General features: G+C 35.3%; 1 protein-coding gene across 1 annotated transcript in view; it reads right to left on the bottom strand.

Moving 5' to 3' along the window:
• The window catches only part of LOC141394860 (ATP-binding cassette sub-family G member 1), a 64,888-nt gene extending 58,474 nt beyond the window's left edge, over window positions 1-6,414 (bottom strand). The window contains exon 1 of the mRNA XM_073969940.1: window positions 4,361-6,414. Within this exon, the coding sequence (XP_073826041.1) occupies window positions 4,361-4,532 (172 nt within the window). The 5' untranslated portion in view covers window positions 4,533-6,414. The remainder of the gene's footprint in view (window positions 1-4,360) is intronic.
• Between the last annotated feature and the right edge of the window lie 14,301 nt (window positions 6,415-20,715).

The following is a 20,715-nucleotide window of genomic DNA, read 5'->3' as shown; positions in this document are numbered from 1 at the left end:
TGTTCATCGATGATTTAATTTTACCGTGACAGACGACAGTTTCTGCATTTAGGAAACAGCTGATTGCTGGTAAACCGTTGATGTACACGCCTGCACGTTGTCGTGACAACAGAGAATAACAAATCCAAATGAGAGCCATGTCAGCCGTTGGTTAACAAAGGGACATTACTCTCCCAACAATTCTCTCTCATTTATTTTTGACATCAATGTGGTAAACAATTGTTTTGTTGTTTGCTGTGTAAATTGTGTCTCAGAGCATGAATATGCTCTCTCCCGTGCATGAATATGCTCTCTCCCGTGCATGAATATGCGCTCTATTCTACAGTGTTGCAATATTGAAATACCTAAATTCAGTTTAAATTCACTTTGATTTTGTGCATTAAGAATGTGGATAATGCATGAATTAATTTGAATTAAGGCAGTTAATGCAAATTAACGCTGCCGTATCTCTAGGGTATTTGATCCAAAGTTGTTGCATTGTTTTTTTTTTTTTTTTTTTTGTAACAACAATAATTGGTGTCAAACAGATTCGTAACAATTGATAATACCTTACGTTTGGTAATGGAAACAGTGAGTTAATCGATGAGTGCAACATTGTAAAATAAATAGTCCATCATTGCGTTACAACGTATCGCTAGTGTCTTGGTTTTGCTAACATATTCCAGTTTTAGGAAGTCTTCGCAAAGAAAATCTTCTGGTGATAAGACTCGTAGAATTTGAGTGCAATTGGATGTCAGTTTCTTTAAAGAGAATCCTCGTAAGTTCAATAACTCAATTAGTTCGCCAACATGTGACTTTGTAAGTCTTGAAGCCCCCAATTTTTAATACAGTTTTTGTAATACTCGTCTTTTAAACTCTTGTTATATAACATTGCTTATCCTCATTAACCATTTGCAGATAAAGTCATTAGAAACTTCTTTTTTATAATTAATTAATGTAATCGTTCAATCAGTAAACCATGGGCCTACAACTTTTTTAACACATAACATACTTATTGTACGCCTTTTGTAACCTCAGCATTTCTTTCCAACATTTTTAGCCTACAATTTGTTTTATTTGTTGCTTTTTACTCCAAAGAGGAGCATAGGGTCACAAAAAAATTATTCCATTCTAATCTATTTAAGGCTAATGGTTTGATTTTACTCGCGACTTCGTCCCATACTCCCTGCTTATGCGTCAACATACCTTCTCCATGTGTTTACTCTCCTGCGACTACCTTGCGGATTCAACTCAAGCGCTTGTCTGACAATGTCGTCTCCATTCTTCCGTTGGGTATGACCTATGTATTTCTATTTCTGTCTCCTTATTTCTAGGCTAACCGGTTCCTGTTTAGTTTCCTGCCACAGTGAAATGTTAGATGTGGTATTGGGCCATTATATGCCCATGATTCTTCACAAACACCTGTTTATGAACACTTGCAACGATTTTACCTGCGTTCCAGGTCTCACACCTATACATAACTACAGATTTAATATTCGAGTTAAACATCCTCAATCTTGTGTGCTTGGAGATAATTTGAGAGCGCCACATGTTTTCCAATGCACGAAACGCACTACATACGTCCTTTTTTGATTGGGTGTAGTATAACTTCTTTGCTCCCACTATTGTCATTTATTATGTCCCCAAGATATGTGAATGAACTAACCGTTTCAATTTCTTTACCGTCGATGATAATGTTTGATGACATACATATATTTATCTCCAGCCTTGCTCTAGCTGCATAACAGTCAATATTTTGTAAGTTTTCGAATATGTGTCAATACATGTGGGTGAACAGACATATATCATCAGCATAGGTCTAGCAGCCTTCCTTGCAGCCCCCATTATATTCCGCAGGAGTTTCCCATCGCAATGTTCATTATCACGTTCAGTACGATATTAAAGAGCAGTGGGGAGAAAACACACCCTTGTCTTACACCTGCATGTATGCTGATTTTATCGCTTGGTTGGGCTTCGTGTAGGATTCGTTACGAGGCACTATCATACAGGGGTTTACTGAGGTTAATCAACTTTGCCGGAATTGCTTTGCAAAGCATTTCATCGTGGAATATGATGTTGAATGTTTGTTCTTCAATGTCGAAGAATCCCTAAAACAGCGGGGATATCCATTCAACCGACTGCACTACTATTGCCCGCAAAGTACGTGGCCAACGCACGATCTGTGCGGTCGGAAATCCGCCTGTTCTCCTCTCAAAAATAGTTCACCAATGCGCGTCTGCAATCGCTACTGCTACTATTTGGAACTATGGTAAGCAACTAGTTCCTTTTGAAAAAAGGAACTAGAAAGATCGATCCGCTACAGGAACTAGATTGCCCAACTATACAACGCACGATCTGTGCGGTCGGAAACCCGCCAGTTCTCCTCTCAATAATAGTTCACCAATGCGGTTGGTCATTATATGCAATATTACTATCGCTACTGCATTCATTAGCGATATACCTCTCCAGTTCCTGCATTCTATGAGGTTGCCTTTTATAGGTAGTTTGATTATAATGCCTTCATTCATGTTCAAAACTCTGAACTGTCGGAAATATAATCTGCGCACTCTTTTCGGTATCAGCTGTTAGTAATTCTGATGGTATACTGTCAGGACCTGTAGTGAACTCATTTTTTGGTTACCGAAAAAACAGGTAAAATTAAAACGCAAAATTATGAATTAAAAGAACACTGTTGCTATCGGATAGAACCTAGAGTACGGTTACATTAGAGTTTTTTTGCAGGGTGAACCCACTTCATGAGGATTTATTTGACGTTTGGGCTATGGAATTGACATTTGAAACCCAAACCCAATGGGTTAATCCGACTAAGTGTAACCGGGGTATAGCGAGTACATTATTTTCATTGCTAACATTCCGACAAATTTAAAAAATAGCCGAAATTATTAGCATTTTAATTTTACCGATTTTTGTCAGTAACCGGAAAATGAGAATCCCACTAAAGGTGCCTTGTTTATCGTAGAGACTTAATAGCTTCTATAACCTCGTTCCGCTTTTGTTTTTGAATTTTCATGTCTTCCCTGTCTATGTGGTTGTGTTTGCCACAGTCACATAGTTGTGGGGTAGGATGTGCCGATAGAATATTGGAGTAATATTTTGTTCAGATTTGCAGTTGCTCTTGTTTCCACGTTGTTGATATGCCATCTGGATGCCACAATCTGTCTGCCCGCTAATTCTCTAGCATATTTGAATAAATCTCTTCTGCGATGTGATGTTGGCGTACGTTTACCCTTCCTAGCGCTCCTTTTGACGGTACAATTTGCTACATTGTACTTTATTTTCCGCTCTTGTTCGGCTCCTCTTGTTTTTGCGCTGTTAGTTTATTTTTTTTTAGATTTATTGCGCCCAATGTGTCATATGAGATCCATTTCTTTCTCGCGTTCTCCACATAGCCTAATTGTTGTTCAGCTACTTCTGCATATGTTTTGCTTAACTCTGCCCAATCCGTGTTATGTTCTTTATTTTGAAATTCGTTTCGCATTGCTTCTGAGTAGCAACTTATTTGTACTACTCTTTAATCTATCTACCTCAATCCCTTGTCTCTTAGCAACTCGAAACAGCTGGCAACACTTTGTTTAAAACGAATGTAAATAAGCGCAAAAGAGATGCGAGAATATTTGCTAACCATTCTTGTTAGAACGAATAGAATTTATCGGATTGGTCTGATCTGTTCAGTGCTGAGCTGCATAACAGATACCAAATAACCAAAAAACAGCCAAAGAAAATATAATAAAAATAAAATTGAATCATAAGGGAAAGAGGGAGAAAGATCGCAAACAAAGAATAAAATGATTACATTTAGTCAATGAGATACATAGGTAGCCAGGCGACTAACACACACAGCCAGTCAGGCAGCCATCCAAATAAGAAACAAAGAATATGTATTACGATAACGAGGAGAAAAACAAAATAAAAAAACCGTGAATCAGAAAATTGAATGCACCAAGCAATTAAAAATGCATACGAAAGAAAATACGTTGAAATCGAGACAATGGAAATTTACATAAAAAATTTATGTAAATGAGGAAGACCAATGAATAAAAATGTTCAAAGTTCACAGCAGTTCAGGGAAAAATCCAATTTACTTAAAGTAGAATACACTCAGGGCAATCATGAATATTACCTCGGAATTTTCCGCACGAAAATAATTTTTAAAACAATATTTTAAAACGTTGAAATCCTAATTAATTATGGAATATTTTCACCGAAACGACAAAAATATTCCCTTTTTTGGACTTAATTATGGAAATAAAAAATTGTGAAATTGGAGAAAGGGAAAGGATTCCGCATGGAATTTTTATTTCTGATTGCCCTGATTATTTTTGTTGTTGTTGTAAAACTTAATAAAGTTTGTAATACTTACTGCTACGATTTCCTTCCTTGACACGATATGTCAAATTGTGAAAGGCCAAATCCACGGCCGGTCGCTTGGGCAGATGTGATAGCGTCTTAGTTTGGACGGGCACAATTTGGGCCTTATAGGTCTGTCGGCTGTCACTTAAAAGATTTTTATTTATTAAATCGCTTTCCACCATTTTGCTTAGATTTCTTTCTTCTTAATTATTTGTTGGATTTCATTCAAAAAAACCAAATCACAGAGAACTTTCTTTTTGTTTTCAAAAAAATTTTTTTTTGCTTTGCGGGTTATTTTCTTTTGTTTTTAAATTACGTTTCGAATTTTCCCATATGTTGTGGAATTTTTAAAATAGGGTCACAATAAACTCCGCTGCTAAGAGTTCATACAGAGATGAGAAACAAAACAAACTACGCGTTTTCTTTGTGTTCTTTCGAAAGATACAAGAAACGACGAAACACAACGTACACCAAAAGGGCTTTTCGCTGATGGTGGTTCTGTATCTCGACCTTATTTTTTACTTTACAGTTTAATACAAGTTTTCACCGCCGTCATTCCAATGCGAAAGTAAAGAACAAAACGAATAAACCGAGGAAAAACCCAACCGCTCACAAACACGGTATGATCGCAACTAATTTCTATTGAATGTAGCCGCCGCGTTTCGGGTACTTGGTACTTTGGCGTTTTTCTTTCCCATTTATTATTATTATGTTTTTTTTGTTTCTGCCTCAGCTTTGATATGTGGCGTTTTTACTGTATAGAAGTGGAGGTAGTAACAACAAAACAAAGGTAGTGAGTGCTGTGGTTTGTTAGTGTTGTGTGGTTGTTGTATTGATTAACCTAACCAGTCCTCAGTCGTCGTTTGTTTTAATCGTTCTGATGACTACACTGCTGTCACTAGAACAAAAGTATCGAACAGCAATAAAAAAACAACAAACCTATTTTATTATCAGTTCATTTTCTCACCACCAACTAATTCTCTCCACATTTGATTGGGAATGTCAATAGCCGCAGTGTAGAGAGTTTTTTCTTATAAAAATCCCATAAGATTGTTTTCTCTCACGGTTATTTGATCATGGAAATTGCATTGTGACATGGCAACTCTATATGAATTTATCAAATATTTTCTTTGTTTAGAATTTGTATAAAAAACATATGGCCGCTGAGAAGAAGAGCACAAATGGTGTGCTCTCCAGTAGTGAATAAGTAATGCCAATGTCGCGTTTTTATTATCTTAATGCGTAGGAATGATCGTAAGATCAATTATATTACAGAGAAATGACTGGGATCCAATTATGGAAATATATTACGCGAAAAATGACTAGGATTAAGTAATCAAACGTAAAAACCATTATAATAATCTTAAGATCATACAAATTGAAGAATAATAAGCTAAATCTTTGAGCAAAAGTGGAAAATCATAATTTTGAGGAGTATTAGAAATATATTTATACTTATTCCGTAACGTGGACCGGGATAAAACGAGGCTTAATTCTAGTTTAGTAATAACTATCCAATTTTTTCCAGAGGTAGATATTGTTGCGCTGATCACAGGAATGTATAATTTTTCTTGGGGACGGACCCGGTTATTTGACCCGAAAAGCCGGGTTAGACCCGGTTCTACTGAATCGAACAAAATTGGCCTATCTCTGGATCCAGAACAACATATAGCACCATTTTGGAAAGGTGAAAGTAACGCCTACATTCTGACGTGTATTAAACGAACACACGTAATGGGCCCATTTTCGACTTGTTGAGGGTTTTATGGAAAAACCCGGGTCCAAAAATCGGCTTTCTGAAAATAATCCCATCGTATGACTTGTATGGCTGCCAGCGTGGTGCAATGGTATGCACACCCGCCTTGCACACATAAGGTCGTGGGTTTGATTCTCCGGCCAGGCAACATCAAACACTTTTCAACGGTGGCAAAATACCCCTCAGTAATGTTGGCGACATTTCCTGAGTATTTCAGCCATGTAAAACTTCTCTACAAAAGTGGTGTCTTAGACACGCCGTTCGGACTCGGCGATAAACTGTAGGTCCCATATCATTGAGCTAATATGAATCGGGGTGCACTCATTGATGTGAGAGAAATCTCCCTTGTCCCTTATGGGATGTTTGTGGAACAATTATATATGACTTGTAGAATAGGTACTTCCATAATCTTTCCAACGATACCCATTTTGTAGGAATCGGTTCAGCAGAGCTCGGTCTAACCCGGGTTTTGTACCCGGGTCCGCCCCCAACAAAATCATACATTCCCATGATCAGCGTAACAATATCTACCTCTGTTTCCATACCATTGAGAACCCCAAATGCCAAGTTCCAGCCTAGTCGGATTAAAAATGAAGATAAAATCCTCAAAATAGCATATCGTGTGGTACCGCTATGAAAAAAATGGACCATGGACCATATTGCTTTTGGTTTCATATTCATGTATTGTCATCCAAATCTGAAAAGTGTGCAAAGTTTTACTTCGATTGGTCAACTTTAACTGTATTCAAATTTAGTTACTAGATTTGAATAAAACCGACAGCAAAGCAACTTAAATAAAACGCTGTAAACAGCGATAAGTTCGACAAAATCTTCGAAATACCCGAAATCGAGTGGTATCGTTATATGAGGCCTATTCCAAAACGTGAACCCATGTCTACAATTTCTGGTGGAAAAGTTTTTTGACCACTAGGAACCATACCTGCCGAATTATAACTAATTCGGTCAAAAAATATAGCTAACAACAACAAAACGTGTGTCTATGTCGACAATTTTTGGTGAAGTTTTTTACCCTAAATGGCAAATTTTAGCTAATTCGGTCAGGAAATGTACGTCAAAACTTCAAAAATACTTGAAATCGGGCGGTACCATTATATGGGGGTTATTCCAAAACGGGGTGACGTAGGGGAGGAAAGATACCAGGCAACGTCCCTGACCGGCTTTAACATAGCAAAGCCCAAAACTCATCTTGGGCTTTGCCATGGCTTCCAGCTTAACCCCAGTGAATGAAAGACTTGCTGCCATACGGATAAAAAAAAAAACTGAAGACAAGGACGAACAGACCAGACATCTGACAATGGAATGAGGCTGATAGACTTCGCAGTGGCAATAAGCATGGTAGTTAGCAGTGCCAGATTTAAACATCTAGACATTAATTAGTGCACCTGGCTGTCTCCAGACCAAAAAACAAGTAATCAAAAAGAATAGAAATCGCAAAGAAAATGCGTATCTTGAGAAAAGGAGAGAGGGGAAACGTTTTTTCCGCAGGAAAAAAAGAGAAATGGATAGGCGGGAGTGTGAAAAAAATTAAAATATACAGGAGCCAGAATGAAGTCCGAAATTTCTACCAAAGAGTAAAACATCAAACTGAAGGATGTGCCTGTAACATCCTCCCGTAGAGACCAGCAAGATAATTTGGTAACTGATACAGATAGTGTGGTCAGGATATGGAAAGATGAGGTAAAGACAGCAAAACGCATTTTACATTTAACGTGTTTTATAAAACATGCATCATTTAAGTTGTCAATTCCACACAATATCTGTCAAATAAATGACGTAAACTTCCAAAACATCTGTTTTAAATGCAAGTATAAAATGCGTTCAATAAACCGGCTGAAGAATAATAAGGCAGCAGGAGCCGAGAGTTTACCCCGTTGGGGCATAAGTCTGCTCCCTATTGCGTATAATATAGTGTCAGGGATATTGTGCGAACAACTGAAGCCTACGGTATACGAAATAACCCAGCAAAAAGTTTGTCTCCAAAGATGCAGTTAAATCATATGTACAAGTGATTTGGAATGATATGAAATTATGCATTCTCACTCATGATTTTTACATGAGCGTGACTACCGAAAGTTGATCTCTATTAGCACAGCACTTTAACTAACCCTTTGAATCGCATTTTAACTAACCCTTTATGGTAGACTACGTGTTTTGATGCAGTGCTTTGAATGTGAATTTAAATCACTCCTCGGAATGTGTTTCTATTCAGCTCAAAGATGCCATAATAACACTGTACAACACAAAAAATAATTACAAGATAATTCGGCCAGATTATGAAAGAGGACCGAAAAAAATAAGACACGTGTATCGGCGTTTTGAAAGTTTACGTCGGGAAGTAACCTAAATAGGCGTGGCAAGTTGAGCCCACTTCTACAGGTTTTGAAATATTCGACATCAGATTCCTTGGAATCCTTGCATTTTAGGTATAAAGTTTTTTTTCAATATTACTGACGACAATAAAAAAAATTAACCCTCATGCGTGTCACTAAAGGGGTCTTCTTGGCCCCTTTTTCAAAAACGTTTAAAAACTCCTTTAAAATGTGATCGTATCAGTTCAAAATATTCCACAAAATTATTTGTCATAAAATTTTACTATAGGTCCCCGAATACACCAAAACTCTAAACCGTACATAAACCCCAGGAATATGCCAAAAGTAAAATCACGTTTTAGGGTTAATGTTGTACTTTATCTGAGTTTATTAAGTTTTGTCCCACAAAACTTCATTCTAGATAGAAGACATCAAAGACAAAAGTATTCTCCATCAAATTGCAATATAAGTCGCCGAATAAATGAAATATGTATTTGCAATATATATCAAGAAAATATATACATGAAGTTTGCCAACAAAACACCCAAATATTTTTTGAATAAATTTGTTATGTTCTTTTTTCGAGTTGATGCATGAAAGTAACATGGAATTAAGTTTTAGACGAAAGGTGTTAAAAGAAGAAATATTCTACACAAAATTTCACTGTAAGTCCCGAACAAACTAGATATTTAAGTAAAGCACTTTGTTAAGAAAAGGACGTTACAAAATTAGATATTAAAAGTAGAAATTACACTGTGAACCGAAATTTTGGGGGGTGGAAAATTCCTTTTGGGGGTGAAAGCCCTTGATGAGTATATACAGAACCCCAAAGGGCAAATCCGCCGTGAGTCGAACTTTTGAGTTATGGCGTGATGAATTTTTCACTGGAGACCCTATAAGCCATCAGAAATTAGCGTTCTATCTTTGTTCGCTGTTGCTTTGCCTTATTTTTGATATGACATGTCTTCAGTCAAATCTAATGAGGAACTTTTTCGTAGAACATTTCGACTTTCTAACTCGCTTCCTTCCATGCCCTTTTCGTCCTTTATTTCAAGAACCGCAATAAAAGTACCAGAAGATGACATTTTTCAGCTTCGACATATTCTGCAAAAATGTCGCTCATAAAATTTTAGGTACGGCTCTCATTGACAACTAATCGATATTGTCGGGTTTTCATGGTCCTTTTGCATTTACCCTGTTTTTTGTTCAGAAAAAAACTATGATTTGTGTTTTTGTTTATTCTGAACAAAAACAGGGTAAATGCAAAAAGGACCATGAAAACCCGACAATATCGATTAGTTGTCAATGAGAGCCGTACCTAAAATTTTCTGAGCGACATTTTTGCAGAATATGTCGAAGCTGAAAAATGTCATCTTCTGGTACTTTTATTGCGGTTCTAGAAATAAAGGACGAAAAGGACATGGAAGGAAACGAGTTAGAAAGTCGAAATGATCTACGAAAAAGTTCCTCATTAGATTTGACTGAAGACATGTCATATCAAAAATAAGGCAAAGCAACAGCGAACAAAGATAGAACGCTAATTTCTGATGGCTTATAGGGTCTCCAATGAAAAATTCATCACGCCATAACTCAAAAGTTCGACTCACGGCGGATCTGCCCTTTGGGGTTCTGTATATACTCATCAAGGGCTTTCACCCCCAAATGGAATTTTCCACCCCCCAGACCTCGAGCTCCATTTTGTTGCACAGTGTTATTTGTTAAACTTTTAGACTCTTAATTAAAATTTATTCCATACTGAATCAAAATCTCCTAAAATACCTCACTTTATGGTGATTGTGTCAAAAGAAGAAATGTTCCAAATCAAATTTCATTATGAGTCTCTGAACAAAAGAAATTTGTAGCTATAATATTTAACATCTCTAGTAGCTTTCGCTTTTTATATATGATTTAGGACAATATTTTACCGTTTTTATTCACATTTTCGTTATTTGCGGTCACAAAATATATTTTATTGATGTTTTTTCATAATAAATTCTTTCAGAAGATTATGTGTGCTCGATCCAAACTGTTTTTGAAATATCTATGGTGAATATATATAGGGAAAATATTGATAACCCAGTTCGGACTTTGTAAAGTACTATAAAGTAAAATAACGTCATCAGGATAAGTCATAGGTTCCTGATATTGTATGTGAAAATGCGGGGATAGTTTACGGCTATTGTCCAGTGAATATATTTTACATACTAGTCCTAACATCCATGATTTTTGTTTTTGGCAGGGTCCTAAATACTATAATGATGGCAGCTACACCTGCTCTGGCAAAATTGATTGAATTAATACTTGAAATACAAATACAAAATTATTGGTAAAAAGCGGTAAGTTCGGCCGGGCCGAGCTTTTTATACCCGTCACCATGAAATACTCTGATCGGTCGATCGGTACCTTTATATGAAGGCTGCAATAAAACGTGGACCTATGTCCAAAATTTCTGATGGATAAGTTTCGTGATCACTGGGAACCCTAAATGACAAATTATAGCTAATTCGGTCTGCAAATGGAGCTAAGAACGTCAAAATACTTGAAATCAGGCGATACCGTTATACCGGGCCTACACCAAAATGTGGACCTATATTGTCAATTTTTAGTGGATAAGTTTGTTTGTCATTAGGAACCTCAAATGTCAGCTAATTCGGTCAGAAAATGTAGCTCAAATCCTCAAAATACCTTAAATCGGGAGGTACCGTTATATGGGGGCTATACCAACAAGTGGACCTATCTTGACAATTTTTAGTAGATTTCATTTCAGCTAGTGTTGTAAAAAAAAATTTAGATAAAATCCTCAAAATACCTTAAATCGGGTGGTACCGTTATATGGGGGCTATACTAAAACGTGGACAATCTTCGAACTTGACCTGTCTATGGAAACAAGGCACTCGGTGCAAAATTTTAGCGTTCTATCTCAATTAATGCGGACGCTAGAGTGATTAAAACAGACGGACAGACATGGCTAGATCGTCTTAGAATTTTATCCTGATCAAGAATATATACTTTAGAGGGTCGCAAATGATTAGTTCGATGTGTTACAAATAGAAAAACGCTTCTTGATTCGCGAAACATTACCAACACTGTTTTATAAAACTCTGCTCACGTTTTCTTTGTGTTGTTGCCGGTTGTTAATAGGTCTGTGGAGTTCATTATTTTTTTTTTTTTGCTCTCACTCAGGACGTGATAAGAAGGAATATCGCGTCAATATTGTTGTTATTATTGTTGGCGCAATATAAACTGATGTTGTTGTTGTTTTTAATTATTACTCTGATCAGCGTTGTCAGTATTGGGGATTTTTCCCCAAATTGGGGAATTTTTATTTGAAATGGGGAAAAAAATTTCGACTTGGGGAATTGGGAAAATGTTGAGGAAATCTGAAAAATATTTGGGGATTTTTGGGGAATTTCTTTTTTGACTAATTACTTCAGATTATCTACAAGTTTGCTTTAATAATAAGTGTCCGATAAATTAAAAGGAACTTTGTGTTCCTTTTAAAATTTAAAGTGCGCCCAAAAACAAGAAAAAATTAGAGCAAATTCAAATCAACCAATCCGATTTGAGTAAATTTTATGTATACAGATTGTTTTGCTTGAAATGGAATGGAAGATGTAAAAACAAATCCCTGGTAATGCGAACTTTATTCCCTATTTTTCTTAAAGTAAGGTATAACAAAAAGGGATTTAAAAAAGATGTAAGAACGGCCTTAATTTAAATTTTTAAACCGATGCACATTGCTAATATGCATTTTCCCGATTGAAAACGACTCGGCATATTTACCATGAGGAGCCATGGATCTAGGCTTTAATTTTGACTTGTACTTTTTTTGAGTAAACAATTATTAAAGTTAAAAAGACCAGTGCCGAATATCTTAAACGCTGTTAATACAAATGCTAAAACCGATGCATACAAATATGCAATTTCTTAAATGTACAAGCAATTTTAACCCAATATTGGCAGCAATTCACTGGGTCAACACAAATTTAGCTCTATAAAAACCTTTTTAGAACCAGTTGTCAACACAAAAATCTCCACGGATGTTTACGAATCGCAATGCAGAAAGTAAGCATTCGTAAATTGTAGATGGTATTAAATATGCTTTCCGTTCCAACAATTAATTCTTAAGTAGAAAGAGTCTTCTATTTTGAACCATATTCAGAAATAAAATGCAGCAGTTACTTGAATAAATAATCAATTTTCTTACAACTCCATTTGTTGTAGAAATTTTGACCCACCTAATGCCTTGTTCAGACTGACGGTGTTTTGCTCTCTATTCGTTGTTCGACCCCAAATTACGATGTAATTACTTCATTTCCCATACAACATATTGAGAACGAACAACGATTTGTGTACATTGTTCAATTTAAATTATTCTCAGAACAACGATAAAATATGTCCCATCTCTAACAAATGAGAGAATTTATCGAAATAAATTAAGTATGACAGGAAAAATACAAAATTTAAAAATTTATTAAAAACCCAAACATTTTTAGAAAAACTGCAGAATATGAATGAAAAGTAAACGGTTTAACGACTAGTATACATTCAAATCATAGCAAATTTTGTCTTCTCTTTCATTGCATTTACATTTCTTGTCCATCGTTTCAAATTCGCGTACAAATTTAGAAACAAAAATCAAATGCCTGCCGGAAAGTCTGTATACCAAAAAGTTATTTTGGCAGGTCTCTCTCTCGTTAAGTTTGAAAATAGAAAAATTTGAAAATATACTGAAAACACCAAAATTGTGAGAAAAAATAGAAAACATGAATGAAACAAATATAATTTAATATTAAATAGATATCTGAAAGAAGGACAAATATTTTTTCAGTTCATATCAATTAACTTTACTCATCTTTTGGCTGAAACTTTCTTTAAAATCAGTAAACAAAAACTATGAAAATATGAATCATGTTGCTATGAATGATGTACCATGTCGTTTGAACGGGTTAATTCGTGTACGTAATTATGAGAACGAACGACGTTATTCAAATGCTGGTATGTACATGGCATAAAGAAATGTTACAACTCTTTCATTATAACAATTTTCATAAATCCAATGATACTAATGATTCTGAATCACTTGAAAGTGAAGTTTTCAATATCGTTAGTTTAATGCACATATAAGTGTATAGAATACTTTACAAGTTTAATGATATGAATTTCAATAGTAAAATAAAACTACTTTTGATTTTTTTGTAATTATTTGTTAAAAAATTTTTGGGGATTTTTTTGAGGAAATTAAATAAAATCTGGGGAACTTTGGGGAAAAGTCTTGGACAAGTTGGGGAAAAGAGGCTACAAAATACTGGCAACGCTGACTCTGATTATTGTTTTGTTGTTCAGTTTTTTTTCTAATAAGTGCGGTTTGCATTAGTAATGGGTATATTTTGAACTTCGAACCTTAGCTGAACATTATGTACGATAATAAAATTTTGCGATCTTGAAATAAGCGCTGCTGCTGTTGTTGTTAAGAAAATTGCTGTTTAATTGTTGTACTTTTCATAACAATTACTAATTGATAATGGGTAGGGCGAGAATAAATTGTAAGTTTTGAAAACCCCAGTTTAAGTGACGAAATAAAATAAATAAAATACCGAATCATTAAACAGAGAATTGATTCCAAAGAATTTAGATCTTATAAAACACAAACCGCACACACATTGCGTTATGAATACTTATAATTAAAATATACTTGTAATTAATTAATTACTTATAATTAAAATGAATTTGAAGTTTAGATCTTGATAGAATTCGAAATTTGTAAGGTTCTGTTTATAGAAATGTATACATTCTATACTATATATATTATAGAAATGAAAAAAAAATGAAATAAAACGAATAACACAAAAGCGTTAAATTCGACCGAGGTGAAACTATTTTATATAGTTCTTGTAGGAAGGCTTTCTTCCGATTCAGAACAAATAAAATCAGATTTGTGAACTTGTATTAAGCAGGTTTTAAGATAAGCCTTTCATATGTATCCATTACAGTGAAATCTATTTCAGCAAAGAAAGGCTTCGAAACAATTTAATCTGGAATATCGAAGTTTTTTGGCCAAATTCAAATGGCAGCTAATTCGCTAGGTATATTTAGCAAAACCCTTAATATAACTGAAATCGGCAGGTATCTTTATATAGGAACTTCACCAAATTGTGGACCTTTGGTAAGAAAATTTTCTGACCGATGAAATGAACGATGTAGGGTAAATATCTCCGAAAGAATGGAATTGCTCCCGAAAAACAGTTATACCATCTTAATAGGGGCCGCAAAGAAAAGCTACATTTCACCCGAAGTAGTGGTCCGATATGGTCCATAGTCGAACCAGATCTCTGACTTAAAAAAAATATTATGATATCAAATTACACAATTTTTTCGAAAACTGTTAAACTTTTGTGGGGGAGGTACCCGATGGAGTGTACACATGTGGACCTTTTCCAACTAGATCTAAGTTCAGTCTGGGTTAATTTCTCAGGAAGTATACACTAGCACCCGAAAAAATTGTATTAACTGTGGCCAAATATAGAAGAAGTTATCGTAGGTGCATCAATTTTGGAAAACGTACCTATTATTGACTTACAATCTACAGGACAAAAAATTGGGATGGTCGGTCCACGTTTTGATATAGCCCCTATCAGGGACGTAGCCAGGATTTCATTTCGGGGGGGGCCCACCTGACCAAAATTTTCAAAGTTCATGTTAGCGAAAATGTCTTATTTAGCAAAGATGTAAACCTTATTTTAGACTTATTCTACTGATGAAATAATTTTCTTTACTATTTTTTAATTCAAATAGCGTAAGACTTCTTGGCCAATTTTATCTTGTTTTTAATACTTTTTTGACAATTTGTTATAATATGTTATTAATAATCCCATATATTTTGGGCGCATCATTTATCAAATAATTCACAACTACAGTGAATGTTATGAAATTCAGTGAAATCACTTCGGTAAGACCAACAGAAAGAAAATACAATGGAAAACCTTAGAAATATCATAACATTTAATTTTCAAATATCTGAACATAATAATTTTCAAAAATGTGCAAAAATCCGATGTCTGCTTATCACAAAGAGTTTCTGAAGGCCGAGAACTAATGCTGAGCAATAGTTAGTCTATCCATCAAGAAATTCTAGCACCTCATCGCGGTTATGTAAATGACAAATTCTGTTGCCAAATCGTGCATCTGTCAATAGACTAATTTGGTGTCCAATCGTCGGACTTTTCTTATAGAAATTCTGGATCTTCTCATAAATTGATCAGGAACAAGGGAAACTCTGGAATCCAGTCTTAACTTCCTTTAAAATGAAATTATGTCGCCCAATCCTAGGTCTATACATGTAAACATTCTTTTAGCAAAAATCCATAAACACAATTTTTCCCAATCTACATTTTTTATACTCTCAGCCTTTACCCAAAATGTGCTTCATCGAAATTGGCTTTAGGGCAAAAGTGTGTTTAGAAGAAATCTGTTGCAGAAAACTTGGAGTCGGCTTAGCTATATCCGTTCGTCTGGGTAGCTACCTGGAAAGCACGATAATTCTCAAACAGATGAACCGATTCGGTCCAAAATTTGGCCTTCGTGATATTTTAATCACCTTCGAAGATGGGCCATATCGATCTACTCTTTCGGCAAACTTGCAGTTTAAAACCTCTCTGGATAAGCTGTGTAAGCTTAAGACCTCAATGGTTGTGGCTTCACTTCCTTTATGCTAATAACTCAGTTATAAGTAAAAATATGAAATAAATAAATCAATAAATAAAAAAACTCTCTAGAAACGCTTTGGTTTTTTGCAACAAGTGTTCTTGGCCTCCTATTACAACCGTACAAGTTTTTCAGAGGCAAGTCTATACTTCCAGAGAAAATGTACCGAAAGCTGTAAAGAACACCTAAGGCAATCATGTGTAGTGGCTAGAGCGCACGACAATATTCGAACCGGGTACTGCGTTGGTCCAAACTTTGTTTATCGCAATATTTTAGCGAGCCTTATATATACAAAATTCGAAGATGGTGCTTTTCGGTCTACTTCTTCTGGTATCTTCCCCCCAAATTTCAAGAATTTTATCTAAAGTGGTATGCGCGAATTTTCTTGAACGGAGCAACTGATTTGGTCCAAACTTTGGATTTAGTAATATTTTTTCCAAACTTAGGTTTTGCTCGAAAATCGGTCATACTAGGGTACCTCCCTCACAAACTTTCAACATAGTTGTTTAAGTGCAGTTTAAGGTCTATTTGAGGATCTTTAGAAATTTTTACTGAATGTATTCCTTGTGTTTAGAGCGGTATTATGTTTTTTGTGGGCAAGTCCATATTTCCTGACATAAGAGTCAAAAGATGAAAATTATACTGTGGCGAACAGTAATGACTGGTGGGCGCAATATCTATTGAAAGGAATGACTCCCAAAATAAGATCTACTCCCAAAATGAACTATGTCGGTCCGGTCCATTTCTCCATACCTCCTCCGCTACACTTGTGATCAATGATCTTCTTCTTCTTTATTGCTTATTCGATTTTCGAATGTTAGCGATCATATTACAATTGTAAAAAAAAATTACATATTTATGTTTTTATAAATTATTAACAAAATAAGAAAATATATCTCTATTTCTTGCTATGCTTATTAAATTTTCGGCGTTCTGGAATTCTGTCCATTGTTGGATATTTTGAATCCATGACATCTCTTTTCTTCCTCTGGTACGTCTTCCTTCTATGTTTGCTTGCAGTATTTCCTGGAGAATGATGTATTTACGGTTTCGCATAATGTGCCCTAGATTTGCCGTTTTCCGTTTCTTTATGTTGTTTAATAATTCTCTTGTTGTATTCATTCTTCGCAATACTTCAATATTTGATACATGCAGGACCCATGGTATTTTTAGTGCTCGACGGTACACCCACATCTCAAATGCTTCGAGTCGTTTGATATCTGCCGCTTTTAACGTCCACACTTCGACTGAATATAACAAGACTGGCCATATATACGCTTTTATGAAACGAGATTTTGTTGCAACATTTATATCATGGCTTATTAGGACTTTTTTATATTTATGGAATGCATCTCTTGCCATTTCTATGCGACATTTGATTTCTTTTGAGTAGTCCCATTGGTCATTTAGCAAAACTCCCAGATATTTGAAACTTTGTACCCTCTCAATATGGAAATGTTGTATTTTTAAAATCAACTCGTTGTGAGCGTTGTTCTTACTTATTATCATAAATTTTGTTTTGAGGGTGTTTATTTTTAGCCAATGATCAATGATACAAATCCATATTTTGTTTGCAAGTTCATACGTCCGAAAATGGCTACAAATTTCTGAAAATCTCCTAATGCATAGTTTTTGGGTTTAAGGATTTTGGCTGTGTAGCCGCTATTCGATCTGTCTATAAATGAAAGTTTCAATTCACACAGGCTCAGGGTATATTCCTGTCCGCAAAGTCGAGTGGTACTTGTTGAGATTTTGACGAAAAAGAACCTGTTTCCGATCAGTGTTTAGATTTCGTTTGTGGTCACAAGGTCCTTTACCGAAGGAGGAAAAATTAACATTTTTAGATATGTGCATCCATTGAAAGTACTTCCCAAAATACAATTGCTGTGGGTTTCTATGACGTTTTCTTCTGGTTTTATTCAAAGAGTAATCGATTTTGAAATATTGGAAATAATATGTAATAAATTAATATATATAAAGTAGAAAAATGTTAGTACGTTTGTTTGTTTGAAGTTTATGGACTGAAAAACCGCTGAACCGATCTTCCTGAAATTTTCAGAGTATATCACTACATGGCCTGAAGGTAACATTGGCTATAAAAAATTCTGAAATTCCGCGTTGATCCGTGGATATAGCATCAGAATCGGAGGTACCTCCAAAAAATTTAGATTTTTTATGCAAATATCTATAGAATGGTAACAGATAATGTCTCCAAATTTTGTATGTGTGCAGGAATTTGGTCTAGAAATAAATTTGCCAAATCATATTGAAATCGGTTCAGATTTGGATATAGCGCCTATATATATTTCGGCCGATTTCATGTATTTTATGCATTAAACACGCTATGTATGTCCAATTTCAATGAATGAAATTTGGAATTTGTGACGAAATTGGGTCTATAAACAAATTTTTCAAATTATATTGAAATCGTTTCAGATTTGGATATAGCTCCAATATATATTTTTGTCCGATATGTTACAAACGTTCAATAAATACAAATAAACGTATTGTTGTGAACTCAGTAACACTTACATTCAGCGTAAAATTCCGATTAAACGCTTAAGCAACACCTTAAAACTTACCAAGAACTATGCATGAAATTGCTCAAAAAGCCTAACTTGTTCATTATTTTTATATTTTCAAATATGTTGGACAATAAGTATACCAGTGTAGTTAAATAATTCTCTGTTATGCTTCCAACTACTTTACATATTTCTTGAACTATTTAAAACAGTTTAAATTTTTACTCAAAAATTAAAAAATGTTTAACATAAGCTAATATCATATGGGAACTGAAATCATTTCGGGGGGGGCCCGGGCCCCCCGGGCCCCCCCCCTGGCTACGTCGGTGGCCCCTATAGAACCGCGCTATAGCCAACACCGCAAACCCCTATGTTAAAATAGGGGGTATGCTCTGAGTGAGGTGGTCGGTGAAAAAGAGAAATAACATGTTCGTCTGCAAACCTCTGCAGCTGGAACCTTTATACGTTTGAAGTACTCACTTTTCACAACTCAACAGCAAATAATATCGATATACACTTTTATACAATTTTTCCCCACTCCACTTATTTTTAAAATTTGGTTCACAAAATCGATTTACCACAGACTTGGGTAGCTGTAAACACCATATTTACTCCCAAACAAAATTAGCCCTATGTTTATTATATCCAAAGCAATCTTAAAAATGTATTTTAGAACCATAAATTACCTCATTTCCAAAAATTATGGGATTTGAACCTTCACATGGTCAAAACTACTTGGAGAATCAATACCGTAATTAAAATTTCATCAAATTGAAATATTTACTTTATATTCTCATCAATAAATTTGTATTCCGAAGTACTTGATTTTGACCATTTTTGGTCACGGTCGTGACACTGTGCGTCGTAACTAGGGCCGCATATACATTATGCTGGCAAAGATTTAAAAACGATCCCATACGAGTCCTTAAACTGCACTCTTTCCAAATTCTGTGTGGGAGTAATCGAAAAAGTGGCCCGATGTAGACAATATTCGGACATAATCCGAGTCTGTAAAAGTAATATGATGTACAACTTTTGGACCAAATCAGTTTCGAGGGTTATCTTGTGTACTACCCAGTATAGTTGGTGTCAGCCAGAGCTTTTGGGCCAGTATCTCAGGAAGGGCCGGCAAGAAGAACTTGTTGAAGAAAAATTCAAAACGATCAGAGACGAGCTGTTAATTTGTAATTTTTCCAAATTTTGTGTTGGAGGTACATGAAGGAGTATACCGATTTAATTCATATCCAAAGTAATCTCTTCCTGGAAGTACTATTATATCTTATATACAAAGTTCTGAACAATTCGGGTACTATCTTCGAGAGTTTTCATTAGCACTATATTTACCAAAAAATGAACTATTGCGGAGGATGTACCGGAAGTGGACCGATATGGCCTATCTTCGAACTTAAACTAAGTTTGGACAAAATATTACGATACCCAAAACTTAAACCATATCGGTTGATCCGTCCACCAGCCAGACAGAAATAAAGACGAAGGGACAGGGCTAAATGGACATCAAATTATGGGAAAAGGTTTTTGCCCAAACATACCTGGGCTCTAAAACAAATTTTTTGGTGTCGTTTTGGTCGTGTGAAGGTATATATACCCTCGCTAGCCTAAAGCCTGAGGGTATAAAAAATGTGTTGTTCCGTGAAATTGAACATAAATTCATCACAATATTTCTAGAAATAGAATATATGCTCATCGAGCTTATTTGTGACAGTTAGTGACCATAGAACTTACACGGTGCGCCTTAACCAAATGTAAATGGAAGGAGCTTACAACTGGGAAGTTTTGCTGATTCTGAAACTGCAATGTTCATAGATGAGAAAAATCAAAAAAACTAAAAAAAAACGCCGGAGGGCTTTTTAAAAAAATCGCGGCCAAAGTTCACACTTTTAGGGGATTTTTAAGTTTTAACGACTTTGGTTGAAAACCGCAAGTCCTATGGAAATGGGACTAAAGAAAATTTTGTAGCAGTAAAAATTCTGTACAAGATTGGCCTTCATGATATTTTCGTAAGTTCTACCGTTTTTGAAATATAGATGTTCAA

Source organism: Musca autumnalis, unplaced genomic scaffold, assembly GCF_047663935.1.
Source record: "Musca autumnalis isolate F117 unplaced genomic scaffold, ASM4766393v1 scaffold_2, whole genome shotgun sequence".
Classification (NCBI taxonomy): Eukaryota; Metazoa; Arthropoda; class Insecta; order Diptera; family Muscidae; genus Musca; species Musca autumnalis.
Note: the sequence above shows the minus strand (reverse complement) of the source record. Positions and strands in the feature narration are given on the sequence as shown.